This window comes from Plodia interpunctella, chromosome 27, assembly GCF_027563975.2.
Source record: "Plodia interpunctella isolate USDA-ARS_2022_Savannah chromosome 27, ilPloInte3.2, whole genome shotgun sequence".
Taxonomy (NCBI): domain Eukaryota; kingdom Metazoa; phylum Arthropoda; class Insecta; order Lepidoptera; family Pyralidae; genus Plodia; species Plodia interpunctella.
The window spans coordinates 614206-629027 of record NC_071320.1 but is presented as its reverse complement, the minus strand read 5'-3'; the positions used below and the strand labels follow the sequence as shown (position 1 = coordinate 629027).

Below are 14822 nucleotides of genomic sequence, written 5' to 3'. Positions count from 1 at the left end.
CATACTAATATTATAAATAAAAATGCGAAAGTCTGTCTGTCTGTCTGTTCCGCTTTCACGGCTAAATCGCTAGACAAATTTTGATGAAATTTGCTATGCATGTAGGTAAAGACCACCTTCAAATATAGGCTTCAAATATAACTGTGGTGAAAGTTTGTATGAAAATCGTCTGTTTCCGCTTTCGCAGATAAATTCACGCGGGCGAAGCCGCGGGCAAGAGTAGTAGAGTGGTAGATATATAGGTATATGAAATAAAAAACGGGCTGCACTCTGCGAGTGCCGGCAGAAGTGAAAACTTGAATATTAACGTTGTGCATTTGTGACGTCTTACGAATTTTCGATCATGTCACGCGTCCTGGCGGGAGAACATTTTTTACCCTTTCACAAAAAGTGCACAACCCCGCTAAAGACAAGTTTTCACTTCAAAAATCTATTTTTCCAGACTTTAGAACTAGATAGGTATATCGATTGTACGCCTCATTTTAAATGCACAACGAAGACGTTAGATCCGTTTTCGAAAACACGAGTAGGTACAAATATATATATATATATAAAACAAAACTGTAAACGGGCTATGTCTGTACATAGTATAATAATTATGGATGGGTCTTTACGGGACTAATAGAAATAAAATTAAGTTTTTTACATTTTTATCTGTCTGCGTCTTTGTTCGTGCATCACTCAAAAACAATTTACATGGAATTTGATGCGGTTTTCAAAGTTGTATAGAGAGAATGGTCTAACCTAAAATCTGGTATAGTTCTCATCGCGACACATTGCTTAGAACCCGAGATATCGATAATAAGTTACGAGCGGCCGACGCACGGGTTAAACTCGAGCCAAGCCACGGACATAAGCATATATAGGAAGTATACAAATATTATTCATTAAATAATATAGGAAATACGGAACCCAGGCAAAAATTATCGAATATAATCTTAACAGTTTAAGTAAAACCGGTTTTTTTCACCTTGTCCTAAGTCTTTGATACTACATTGGCATTTGTTTAAATTGAATGCAAACCAAGTCAATTTTCCATTTGCAGCTTGCATGCTGAGGGGGCTTAATGGATGCAACTAAATCGTAACGTTCGACCCATAATTTAAATCATAACTATGTAATTTAAATATTTTCATTTGTTTATTCACGTTTACGTGTACATTTGTATATCAAATTCAAAATTTTCAAATTCAAATTTCTTTATTAAATTTAGGATGATATACATCACTTATTGACTGTCAAAAAAATTAATTAAACTAAGTCTACTGCCGGCTTCCAAAGCGCAGGTGAAGAAGAAGCGGCGCAACAAACTTCACCGCAGCCTTTTCTCCAAGGACGTCAATTAACAAATATAGGTCTGATACATATATAATGTTTAGTCAAATATATTTGCCAAATTTCATCATCATTACAGAATGTCGTTCTTGTCGGCGGAGTTCCTTCCATCTCTTTCTATCCTCAGCCATTGTTTTGACCTCTCTGTACGACATCACTCTTGCTGTCTCCTTTATTTGGTCCATATATATTGGACGACCTCGGTGGCGAAGTGGTAAAGTGCTTCCCTCTGAACCGAGAGGTCCCGGGTTCGATCCCCGGTCGGGTCATGATGGAAAATGATCTTTTTCTGATTGGCCCGGGTCTTGGATGTTTATCTATATATGTATTTGTTATAAAATATAGTATCGTTGAGTTAGTATCCCATAACACAAGTCTCGAACTTACTTTGGGGCTAGCTCAATCTGTGTGATTTGTCCTAATATATTTATTTATATAAGCCCTTCTTGGGTTTCCTTTTCCAAACTTATGTTGTTTTAAATATTTAAAACACGTGTCTTAAAAAGGTCATAACGATTAGAATATATAATAACTACTTATTAATTCAGTGTCCATGAATCAAATTTGAAGATTGATAAATTTTAATATAAACTGAATTTAAAAATCTCTAAAAATATTTAAAACTAGATGTTGCCCGGGGCATCGCTCCCGTCGGAATTTTGAGATACAATATAGCCTATAGCAATCATGGATAATGTACCTTTCTAATGGTGAAAGAATTTTTGAAATCGGTTCAGTATGTAACGCCACGCATTATGACCTCTTTGGTCATATCGCAGCGTGCGCGCCGCGGCACGATTTTTATTTCTTTCAGTCTAAATTCAAAATTTTAAATTGTTGTTCCACTTGATATTTTGAAATCACATTTTGACTCATTCATTACCATAACGATATCGGCACGTACCACACGTACGGTGTAATAATAATACAATATAAATATATATAATAAAATATCTTAAATTATTTATAGACCCTTGAAGGGTCTGTATTTTACTTATCAATTATACTATTATACAACTGTCTGTCTTTGCCTGTTTCTACTCCAACCTACCCTGAGATTACCCTACCACCTGACAAGTAGTTTCCGTGATTACCCGCTTCAAACATACAAACTCACAAACGCTTACCTCTTTATAATAATAGTATAGATAGATGTAATTCCGGCTCCACACTCGCCGAACACACGGCGACGCGAATGCGTGAACATTGCGTTGTTTGTATGAATGCTTTATTTGCCGCAATGAAAAAAACCAGCAATGTATACCAAACCGGTAAATATTTGGCGAGCTGTTCGTGGATAGTGTGAAGCCGGCATAAAAACACCGTCTTTTCAATTCAAAAAATCTTGACGCCTACATATATATCGCTGTATTTTCATCAAAATCTTGTGGTATTCCTTGAAGGGCACCCGTTTTGAAGCCCACTTAATTATGGAGCGCATGTTAAGTAGTTTGCTTTGAGCTTTTTAAATATTGTAAGTTTTTTCCTGTATGTAACCTTTTGTTTGCGGGTTGATGATCTCTAACTTAATACAAAGCTCAAGGTGACATCTTAATCTTTATAATATATAAAAAAACAAGCGTTTTTTTACTAATCAACGCCCAGATTGTACCATAGAAACTGCAAACGCGAAATTTGAGCAGTAGCTTTAGGTTATTACGTAGGTAGTGCTAAGATAAGAAAGGAATTTTCAAAACTCGATCACTAAAGGGATTAAAATTGGGGGTAAGGTTTGTATGAAAAATAACTAAAATCTTTACTGATATAGGTATTTGAAATTTGGCACAAATGCTATGCAATAAAAATAATGAAAAACGTGTTTCAAGATTTTTTAAAATTTGACCTTTAGGGTAGTTAAGTGAGGGTGAAAAGAAACAACGAATAATCCCATTCAAAATTTGACCCGGACAGCTCAGCGGTAAACACCATTGAATTCACATTGTTACTAACTTCAATTATTTTGAATTAAATCTGATTATCTATACAGGGTGATTTCTGAGAAAGTTTTATTATGGTTTTACCCGTGGTTTTACCCGAGCGCAGCTGGGACGCGCTGCTAGTTTATATACATAACTAATTTTATAAAAGTACAATTAAAAATGTATAGAACCTATTCCTATTTGGACGTCGGCTGGATACAATAAACAGAGTTTTCGGTCATCCACCCATTGATCAACCGATACCAACAAGAAACAGTAAGTAACAAAAAAAAAAAATCATTAGGTATTACATCACAAATTTTGTTTATACAATAAAATCATAACCTATAAAGTAGGTATTTCCCGTGTACCTAGAACTGAATTTTGATAAGAAGGTAAATAATATTAGTGATATTTTAATTAAGTATAGATACTTTTTTTTGAAAAATTTTGTAAAGTCATGAATTAAATCATAATTCATTGAATGTCTTAACATATGGGTAGGTAGTTCTCTCAACAATAGTTCCTTAACAAATAAGTGCGTGTAATGAATCGTTATAATAGATCTATCGCACATGCGCACGAGACGTTCCATTCATATTTTTTTTTTAATTATTAACAATTGAACTCTTACTTGTAACACTTTACTAATTCAATTGTGATATTTGATGCATATTGACATCTTGAAAGTCATTGCAATTGTCGTACATTCAAATAGGCCACAGACTTCCAAAATCTTACTAGGTAGGTAATTATTATACCTAAATTATGTTTCGTCCGCGACTTCGTTTCGGATAGTAAATATTCCGGAATGAAAGCCACTCAGCATGTATGAATGCATCTATGTATGCAAATGCATAACAAAAAAAACTACCTAACAAACAAACTTACTTTCGCGATTATATCTAATAATAGTCAGGATTATGGTGATTAGTGTGTGGTATAAGTAAGTAGGTTTAGTACTTAGTCAGTCACGCAAAATCTACTAGACTAATAAATAACGTTAAAATTGATACGAGTGCAGAGATAGGGTGAAGCTATTAGAATGGCGGCAATTATTAGTAAAAATGTTTTTGCGTGTTCTTTTTGCGTAGGCGCTTTGCAGCAAATTAATGGGGTATAAGAATCTCTCTATCACATCTGAGCTTTTTGCCGGTTACTTCCTCAGCCTTTAAGCATCGGAGCACAGGGTTTTTCTACTTTTTCGTCACCACTTCGCACGGTGGCCAATATCCATAGCTGTCAGACCGTTCGCATATCATCCATGCGGACTTTTATTTTATAATCGTATATTTCATATCCCAATATGGGACCTTTCGATCACTGGTCATTTTCACCACTTGCCCGAAGCCACTTGTCGAAAGTAGGTACTCTTCATCACCATTACTACACATCAAAGAACCTACCATTCAACTACCATAACGGTCATAGGTCATCTGTCATTTGTGAGATATATGATAAGATAATAATTGAAACAGGAGAAAGTTATATGAAATTTGCAAATTTTGTATCATATAAAGACATCATTAATTTTAAACATGGCTGACAATCAATGGGCCTAGATTATTATCCTATTGATGTGATAAGAAGCGATGGTGGGACGCCCGCATGTGAATCGAAAGGTCCCAAGTTCGAATCCTACTCGTGCCACATAAGTATGTTTCTATATCACAATGACTCATAGTAGTTTTCTTATAGCTACTTGAAAACATTGTGGGGAAACCTGTACACTTTAAATTGTACTGCACAGGACAAAATATAAAATTATTTTCCCAGTATATACGATTTTTATAGCTGTAAAATCGTGTAAATAAACTGTTTAAAAAAAAAACCCAAAATCTGACTAAATCAAAACAAAAAACGAAATATTAACAATTAAATTAAAAGTAAATTAAAAATAAAATCTCACGCTTTCAACATTTTAGTGTATATGAATACGCTGATGACTTTATAACAAGTACAAAGAAACTGGAAGCGCTCGATTACAAATGGAGGTCCCGGGCTCGATTCCGGTCGGTCAAAATGGAAAATGATCTTTTCCAGATTCACCTGGGTCTTGTTTCGACGTTGAAAATTTGTTTGTATGTTTGTAAAACGTATAGACATGGAAACAGAAAAAGGAAATTATTGAAAATCACTACAATATTTTCTACAGGAGCCCAGCAATTCTAGAAATTGTATAAAAAATACTTAATTACAAAATGATTCTCTGAGTACATCTAATTTTTATTTTTTTCAGCAATAACAAAAGAGTATACAATAAAAATTAAGAAAAACCGGGTTCAAACTAGAATAATTTTATATTAAAAAAATACATATAGTAATAAATAAAATATACTTCGACTTCCACTCATCACATCCAGCGCCAAAAAGGTCGTTGTCCTATTTTTTTTTTTTATTTGACACGATATCTTGTGGCGTGTTGACTGGTCAGTCATTAAGGGCCATATTACCTCAAACTTAAGTTTTCTTTTTAACCCCCGACGCAAAAGAGGGGTGTTATAGTTAACGTATCTGTCTGTGGCGTCGTAGCTCCCAAACGGATGAACCGATTTTCGTTTAGTATTTTTTGTTTCATAGATAATTTTATCCCGAGCGTTCTAAGACATGTTTCATGAAAATCGGTTTGGTCGTTCAAAAGTTATAGCGAAGCGAAACGAATGAATTTAATTTAGAATATGACGTCAAAAAATGAATGGTCTAATTTCTGAATAATTTTGATTCGATTTGATAATAAAAACAAAGTAATTTTTAATACAAACAAAAAATAATATTTCGTGTATAAATTTTCCCTCGTGCCAACTACAATCTTTATTCCCAACAGTGGGCTTAACTCTATTTGAGATCCGTATTATTGTACCACATAATATGAGCAGGTGTGAGTGAAAGTCGATGTATTGTATGATAATGCGTGAATGCGCGCTTAGGGGACCGCAGGTCACGCGGAGGAACCTGAGAAATTCACAGAGACATTTTGCTTTGACCATAATTAAAATTTTGCTTCTGAATGTTTCACAGAGTCACGTAATCTGTAAGTTAAATTGGCACGAACCTATTTAACACTCTTAAAAGGGTGTCTTTCTCAGAGCATTTCGAGCGCTGTGGCTGCGCTGTCGACGATCCGTCAATTTTCTTGAGGAAGGAATAATTTCCAAAATCGATCATTCATGACATTACAGATTAATTATTTTGTAGTCAGATAGATAAAACGCATTCGTCTTTAAGCATTGTAAGGAAAGAAGACAGAGAAACACTCTTTTGAGAGTTCGTGCCAATTTAACTTGCAGATTACGTCTTTAACCCTTACGGGGTGAACAGAATCGAGATAATTATTGATAGAATTGAGAATCTGAAATAGTAACATGATGTTAGCAACATATGTTGAGACGGTGCTTTATATGAAATGTTTATATATGTTTTATTTTTGTTCCTTAATTCTAGAGTAATAGCAAAAGTCATTGAAGAACATTTATAATTTATACTTGATTTTTTTAAAGAGTTATATAAAATACTAGATGTTGCCCGCGGCTTCGCTCCCGTGGGAATTTTGAGATAAAATATAGCCTATAGCAATCTTGGATAATGTATCTTTCTAATGGTGAAAGAATTTTTTAAATCGGTTCGGTAGTTTCGTATATTACCCACCTCTCAAACACACAAACTCACAAACGGTAAGCGTTTGAGAGTTTGTATGTCTTTATGATAACAGTATAGATTTTAAATATATCTATATTTGTATCGTTATTAGTTAAATAAATTTTGTTAATGCGAAAGGTAAACAAATTAAAATATGAAACGGAAAAATAAGGAAAAAATATATATATTTTATACGGAACCAAAACAACTATTGTTCATATATCATTTTTTATCGTCTTATACTTTTATTTAAGGATGAAAGGAGATGTACAATTTGCCATTCGATTAATATTATAAAAAAATACCGTGTTGTGTGGCTGTCTGTCTACAATGTTTCACTTGTAATATATGTGTGGGTATATATCAACGTAATATCTAGAATCCCGTTTTAATAAGTTGAATTATGTATAGTATATTTATCACTATTGATTTGTTTATAATATTTAATTAAACATATTTGAAGCGACGGTAGTTAAGTGGTTAAAACGGCAGCCTGTGATACAAAGGTCCCAGGTTCGAATCATATTCCTACCATATGAATTTGTATGCCAATTTTCGTTTTCATAGACCACCACATGAAAACATCGTGAGGAAACCTGCAAACTGGTAATTGGTTGACTGTTAAAATATACTTGGTTAGATGGCACTTCGTTAAAGCCATATCAGATGCTTTTAGGCGACTAGAATAAAAACACGAGATAAAAATTTAAAATCCTTACTAATATTATAAATGCGAAAGTAAGTTTGTTTGTTTTTTGTTTGTTACCTCCTCACGCTCTACCTATTCAACCAATCTTCTTGAAATTTTGCATACATATCGATTAGAGTACAGAGAAGGACATAGGGTACCTTTCATCCCGGAAAAATAACTGTTCCCGTGGAAAATTACGCGGGCGAAGCCGCGGGCAAAAGCCAGTTATTTTGTGGTTCAGTGGGACACATAATACAAGCTATAAAAAAATAATGTTATGCAATAAAATAGTATAGGATATGCCTATTTGTGATCAAAATTAATTATGATCTAAAATAAGTTCTTAAAATCATACATAAGGGAAGTTATTTATGGTGTATGAAGATCAATTACTACCAAGAAATATAGAACTGGAGCTCAAAAAAAAATTTTTTTCCCAGAAAAATATTTGCCTTGTATTTGGTTAAATTTTTCGAAAATTGATATATAGCCCAAAAACCTTATAATTTCGCAATAACCGGTCGAGTAAAAAGAAATTAAGCGACTCCCACGATGACACGGCGACATAAAGCGGGCCACTCACTGGCAGACTTTTATACAAAGTTGTCGGCGCCATACTTTTCATCCGCAAGTAGCTTTGGTAAATATCATTTAATTTAGAATATGACGTGAAAAAGTGCCTGTGAAAGCCTAATTTCTGAATAAATGATTTGATTTTGATTTTTTTTATTCGTAGCTCACGATTTTAAAATGTAGGTGATATAAAGAATATTATATTATTTCTCATTTATCTATTCATTCATTAATTCATTTGTCGATCCGGGCCTATTGCTGCTAAAGTCAACTTTGAACAAGTTTATTTGTTAGATAAATAGAATTGCTCATCAATATATATATATCAATATATATGAGCCGTTGATGAGCTACAGTGCCACGTACAGACACACTTAGCGGTCAAACTTGTAACACCCCTCTTTTTGCGTCGGGGTTTTAAAAAGCCTAATAAGTTCTAATAAGTGGTTTATCAGTGAAGATCTATCTTTTGACATACCATTGGGATACACTAACTGACAGTCCTCTACAGCTGTCAAATTATAGGAACGTATCTACGTGAACGGGCAGTCCTTTATCTAGGGAAGCATAATTATTCCGAGCCAGATGTTTAAAATTTGCTTCTGTTTAAAAGAAATTAATAAGAATATGATCGTGGCGCTAGTGTGCGCTCGGTACACTCTTAAATCTTTACAAAAATACCACTAACTCACGATAGTATATTTATAACAAATACAAAATATAGATAGACATCCAAGACCCAGACCAATCAGAAAAAAATAATTTTCCATCGTGACCCGACCGGGGTTCGAATCCGGGACCTCTGGGTTAAGAGGCAAACACTTTTATACTATAAATATTGAAGTTCAGTCGCAAGCCCAGCTCAGTCGCAAGCCCCAAAAGTCACACAGCGAATGGGACTCTCACAAACCCGTCTCGACGAAAGAAAGTATCGTATAAGCTTGCACACCACTGGAATTTTCTCAGTTAAGCCTTGACCGTAGCCCTGTGTGGTCGCCACGATGAGGTTCACGCTACTATTTTTCCTATTTCTCAGTAGTCAAGCGAAAAGTGCTAGTATAATAGACAGATCGTACGAATATGTAATGAATATGGGGAAGAATTTGGCACCAAGTTTGCTATCAATCATGGAGTGTTTGTCCGGAGAAGATGTATGGGGTTGTGTGAGGGAGAAGTCGGGGAAGATTCTGGATGGTTGGGATGAAGAAGTGCAAAAACAGAGGAAGTTGTGGCGAGGTGAGTTTTTTTATTTTATTTTCGGCGCGCACAGCATCGGCTCTGAAAGTAGTTTGTAGCTTTGAGAGTTATAATTCGACTTTACATGTGCTACGTAAGATGTTTTACGACGTAAAAATCTATTCTAGATAGAGAATTGTTAAAAAAAAAATGTAATTCAAGGAAAGTTTTTCACTTGAGTTTAAACACGATCACCACAATAGAATAAGTTTTTTAAAAATGCCAATATAATTGTTTTATCCCGAAAAATATAGGAAAATTAACGGTGTACAGATTCAGTAGCTGAAATAACATATTTTTAAATGTTCTTCACGAACTTACCTTACTACCTAGTTATTTATTAAACATTTTATATCAACACCTAGCTTTTGCCCGCGGCTTCGCACGCGTGTATTTCAGTTCTTAGAAATGTATGACGACCACGGTGGCGCAGTGGTAAAGTTCTTGCCACTGAAGCGAGAGGTCCCGGGTTCGAACCCCGGTCGGGTCATGATGGAAAACGATCTTTTTCTGATTGGCACGGGTCTTGGATGTTTATCTATATATGTATTTGTTATAAAATATAGTATCGTTGAGTTAGTATCCCATAACACAAGTCTCGAACTTACTTTGGGGCTAGCTCAATATGTGTGGTTTGTCCTCATTTATTTATTTATTTATTATTATTATTAGAAATGTATCTAATTTTGCTACTGACAGGACTCTTCTCATTTTCCGTGATGAAATGTCTATAAGATTGTTTTCCGGGATTCTGAAGCATTTTTTATCCGTAATTAGTTTTTCAATTATCCTACGGGAACCTGATCATTTACCGGGATGAAATATATCTAAGATGTTATAACCCGGTATATAAGGTACCTAATTTCAAACCAAATTTCAAGCAAATCGGTCCAGTAGATTTCGAGTGATGCGCGTTCAGACAGACAGACTGACAGACAGACAGACAAAAATTTCCACAACTATATTTCGTCATCAATATCAGTAAATAAGTATATTCCATGAAGAATAAAAAAAAATATCCAATGTACAAATTTGGCCTTTCTTCCATTTTGTTATAAGTATTGATTCGTTCAACTCTTTTTTTGTCGACATATTTTTATGTCATTATCTATCTCGAAATTTCATTCTAAATCCCTCTCTTTTACCGCTACATATTCGGTTATGAAGCTACGAAGCCCAGGGTTGTTGAAAGCCTTTAATTTGTGAAGGTTAAATTGTGATTGTGAGTATTGTAACCGACCGCCTGCTTGACTTCAACTCTCTTTAGGAATGCTTTTGCCTATCGGTTACACGTTTAAGGTTTTTCATTCCTTAGTCGCTTGATAAGACATCCGCTGGAGGTTATGCAGTGGTCGTATTTTAGGGAGGCAACCGCACACGTAAAGAAGTATAGAAAAGTTTAAGAAACCGATTGAGAAAATCTTACACACATTACCTATTTATATTTTACTCTCAGTATACATTTAGAATAAGAATACCTACTTAAGTATGTACTTATATAGAACTAGCACCCCGGCCAGGCTTCGCACGAGGTCTACGAACCATCAGGAATAAATTGCGTAAATTATAATGAAAAATGTGCATAAAAATCCGTAGGAAGCTTGTAAACAGACAGACGCGGAAATCGCCTTTGTTTTTATTCTATATAGAGATTATTACCCTTACAAATTAAACTTGTAAATTATATAAATGGTTATAACGCCCGCCTGTGAATCGAAAGGCCCCGGGTTCGTATCCTACTCGCGCCACATGAGTTTTACCAATCTGACTCATGTATAGCTGTTTTCATCGACAATGGCAAACCACTCCATTACTAATGCCAAAGTTGTTGTGTGTGTTTAATTCCATGTAATGACCACGACCCTCAGCCATAAGGAGTACAACTATGAAGAAGGATCTAAGGATACCCCCTAGGTAAAGTGCCCATCACACAGGCAGCATTCCCGCGCTGAAATGCAATGGAAATTTCGCGAGAAATCTACCCGCCCGAGAGTTCAGCGGTAAGCTGAGCTCTCTGTACAGCCCCCGTGCACCTCTGCCCCAAGAACCATTTTTTTATAGACTATATTATGTGTCCCACTGCTGGGCAAGACCTCCTCCTTTATCTTCCAAAGGTTTATATCCTAAGTCCTTTGTTGCCAACCACGCTGAAACCTGTCAAGATCGTCCCGCCATCTTGTTCGCGGTCTACCTCGACGCCTGCGCCTTCGGGAACCCAATTTGTGGTGATCTGTGCCCGTCTCTCCGGCGGCATTCGGCACACATGGGCGGGGGTCCAATTCCACTTGAGCCTTGCTGTCTTGGCGCTCACGTCAATGATCCGGCTTTTGGCACGTAAATCTGTGTTTCTCACCCTATCAATTCTGCGCCCGTTGGCCCCAAGAACCTAAAATATCAAAATTTTAAAGATAATATACTTAAATAGATAGATTAGTTAGATGAACCTCTTTACACAATTATTCCCGATTTTCTAATTGAAAAAATCCCATCGCGTCCGTTTGTATGAACGCGATAAACTCGAATACAATCGGATGGATTTTGGTACGGTTTTCACCAATATATAGTGTGATTCCTGAGGAAGGTTGATATGTGTTCTATGATTTCTGAACGACCACTGCTGAGAAGAAATGCCGGGGAAGAAACTCATTTTAACGGTGTTGGGCCCTATCATGTCAGAAGTTTGATTGTACACACATATAATTTAACAAAGACCTTTCCATAAATTATTCACAACTAGCTTTTGCCCGCGGCTTCGCCCGCGTATATATCCCAATTATTTTTCCTGGATGAAAGGTACACTATGTCCTTCTCCGTACTTCAAACTAAATGTATGCAAAGTTTCAAGAAGATTGCTTGAGTAGATAGAGCGTGAAGAGGTAACAAAGTTACTTTTTCATTTGTATTGGATTCATTATACATCATGGGTTTACCCGAGCGAAGCCGAGACGTGCAGCTAGTTTTGTATATATTAGGACCTTGCTTATTGTATAGTTCCAATTTATTTATTATGAAAAGCTTATTATTCTTATTTATTATTCTTTAAAAGCTTCTTATTTAAGTAATTTGAAAGCTAGCGGAATCATATACATATTAACTGTTCGACAGTCGCTAACCGCGCTGGGTTTATAGCATAATATTAACTTCAAAACCTAGATTGAAAACACAACACCGCTTAACCGATAACACAGATTTCAAAATCGTTTTGTTACGAGATGCTTAGCCAGGTATATGTACATAGTTTTTGTGTAAAATATATACATATGAATGAGAATAATTTTATATACAAAACACACAGATTGAGTTAATTCCGAAGTAAGTTTGAGACTTGTGTTATGGCATGATAACTCAACGATACTATATTCTATAATATAAACATATAATATAGATAAACATCTAAGACCTCAAACTGAAGAAGATATTTTTAGAGGTTCGAACCCGGGACCTCTAGTGTAGCAGACGGCATGAGTGCCGCAGAGGTCGTCGTAGAGTTACAAATAATATGTACACTAGATGTTGCCCGGTGTTTCGCTCCCGTGGGAATTTTAAGATAAAATATAGCCTATAGCAATCTTGGATAATGTACCTTTCCATTGGTGAAAGAATTTTTGAAATCGGTTCGGTAGTTTCGGAGACTATCCGCCTCAAACATACAAACTCACAAACGCTTACCTCTTTAAAATCATAGTATACTTAGATGAAACGCGTGGTTCCGAGCGCGACGACGTATAGCCTTGATATCTGATCAACAACGGCATTCCCAAAGAGGGTTGACATCAGGCAAGCGGCCGGTTGTAAAATCACAGATAAATCTTCGATATTTTTATATAGATGCAAATACAATATCACGTCTTTATTCCTTACGGGGACAGAACCAAGAGTCCAGTCCAGAGACTTGTCCATTCAGCTGTATATTAGTCGAATTTGAGATTATGTAGTGAAGTTCTTAGGTAATTTTTTTTTTATGCCGGCTTCACGACGTCACAGCCCCGGATACACGAGGATGAAGGAGAGTTCTAAAATCATATCGCGAATAATGTGAGACCATAAAACAAATATTTCACGGTTAGTTGACACGGATCTCGATAACAAATACAAAGGTATATGATACATACATACAGACAGACAGACATATATTACCCATTATATTTTACGGCTCGTGGGCAGAGTAAAGAAGAGATTTCAGGGGTCGACAACATTTTTTTCTAAATATTTATTTCTATAACTTCGTACCGAGTTTGTCAGTTTTTAAACTCGCCTTAAAGTATATCTTACAAGACTACTAATTCCTCATAGATATATATATTCCTAGTTTTTATCGCCATCATCATGATGGAAAATGATCTTTTTCTGATTGGCCCGGGTCTTGGATGTTTAACTATATGTGTATTTGTTATAAAATATAGTATCGTTGAGTTAGTATCCCAAAACACAAGTCTCGAACTTACTTTGGGGCTAGCTCAATCTGTGTGATTTGTGCTAATATATTTATTTATTTTTTCACATATTGTGAACAGTGAAAAAAAACCGGGTTTCACTCCGGGAGTGCCGGCAGAAGTGAAAACTTGAATATTAACGTTGTGCATTTTTGACATCTTACGAATTTTCGATCAGGGTCAGGATTGTCCTGACGCTAGTTTAACTTTATTTTACCCATCACAAAAAGTGCACAACGCCGCTAAAGAATTTTTCACTTCAAAAATTAAATGTTTATTACACCTGACATACCTCCCGGCAACCGGAAGCTGTTAGAATCATAGACAATTTCAACCTTTCTAGACAGACCGCAGATATTATCGTGTACGCACAAATGGAATAAGATTTATAGCATAATAATATAAAACATCACTTGAATCACAGTAGAGTAAATAATATAGTCACGGCCACCCCCTGCCCCCCATTGAAATAGCACTAATACAATATAGCAACTAATACAACAGTCTATGTCATTTTTGACAGTCTCGCCTACCTCTGAGCCAAATTTTGTTAGAATCGATCTGGAAGTTTTTGAATTATTATTATTAATTGGAATCAAAAAATGTATCTGTTTATAATATTAGCGGTGGTGGTGTAATGGTTAAGACGCCCGTCTGTGTACCGAAATGTCCCAGGTTCGAATCCTACTCGTGCCACATGAGTTTGTACACCAATCTGACTCATGTGTAGTAGTTTTCATAGACCACCACTTGCTTCCGGTGAAGGAAAACATCGTGAGGAAACTGGTTGACAGAAGTTCACTAGTGGTATGCGACTTGCAACTAAATGTCTGTAGGTAGTTGTAAAAGTCATGACAAATGCCTTTGGTCTACTTGAATAAAATCTGACACCAGTGTTAACAACAATCGGTACACTTAAACCACTCCATTAATAGTGCCAAGAAAATCGTTACGTGTGTTTCATCCCACGTAATGACGACCCTCAGCAATGAGAAATAC

General features: G+C 35.7%; 1 protein-coding gene and 1 long non-coding RNA gene across 2 annotated transcripts in view; one reads left to right on the top strand and one right to left on the bottom strand.

The window, feature by feature from the left end:
* Positions 1-14822, bottom strand: part of LOC128681647 (uncharacterized) — a 245846-nt gene that overhangs the window by 144997 nt on the left and 86027 nt on the right. The gene's annotated exons all lie outside the window — the stretch shown is intronic.
* LOC128681637 (uncharacterized protein) overlaps positions 9122-14822 on the top strand; it is a 34459-nt gene continuing 28758 nt past the window's right edge. Inside the window, exon 1 of the mRNA XM_053765683.1 lies at positions 9122-9390. Within this exon, the coding sequence (XP_053621658.1) occupies positions 9156-9390 (235 nt within the window). The 5' untranslated portion in view covers positions 9122-9155. The remainder of the gene's footprint in view (positions 9391-14822) is intronic.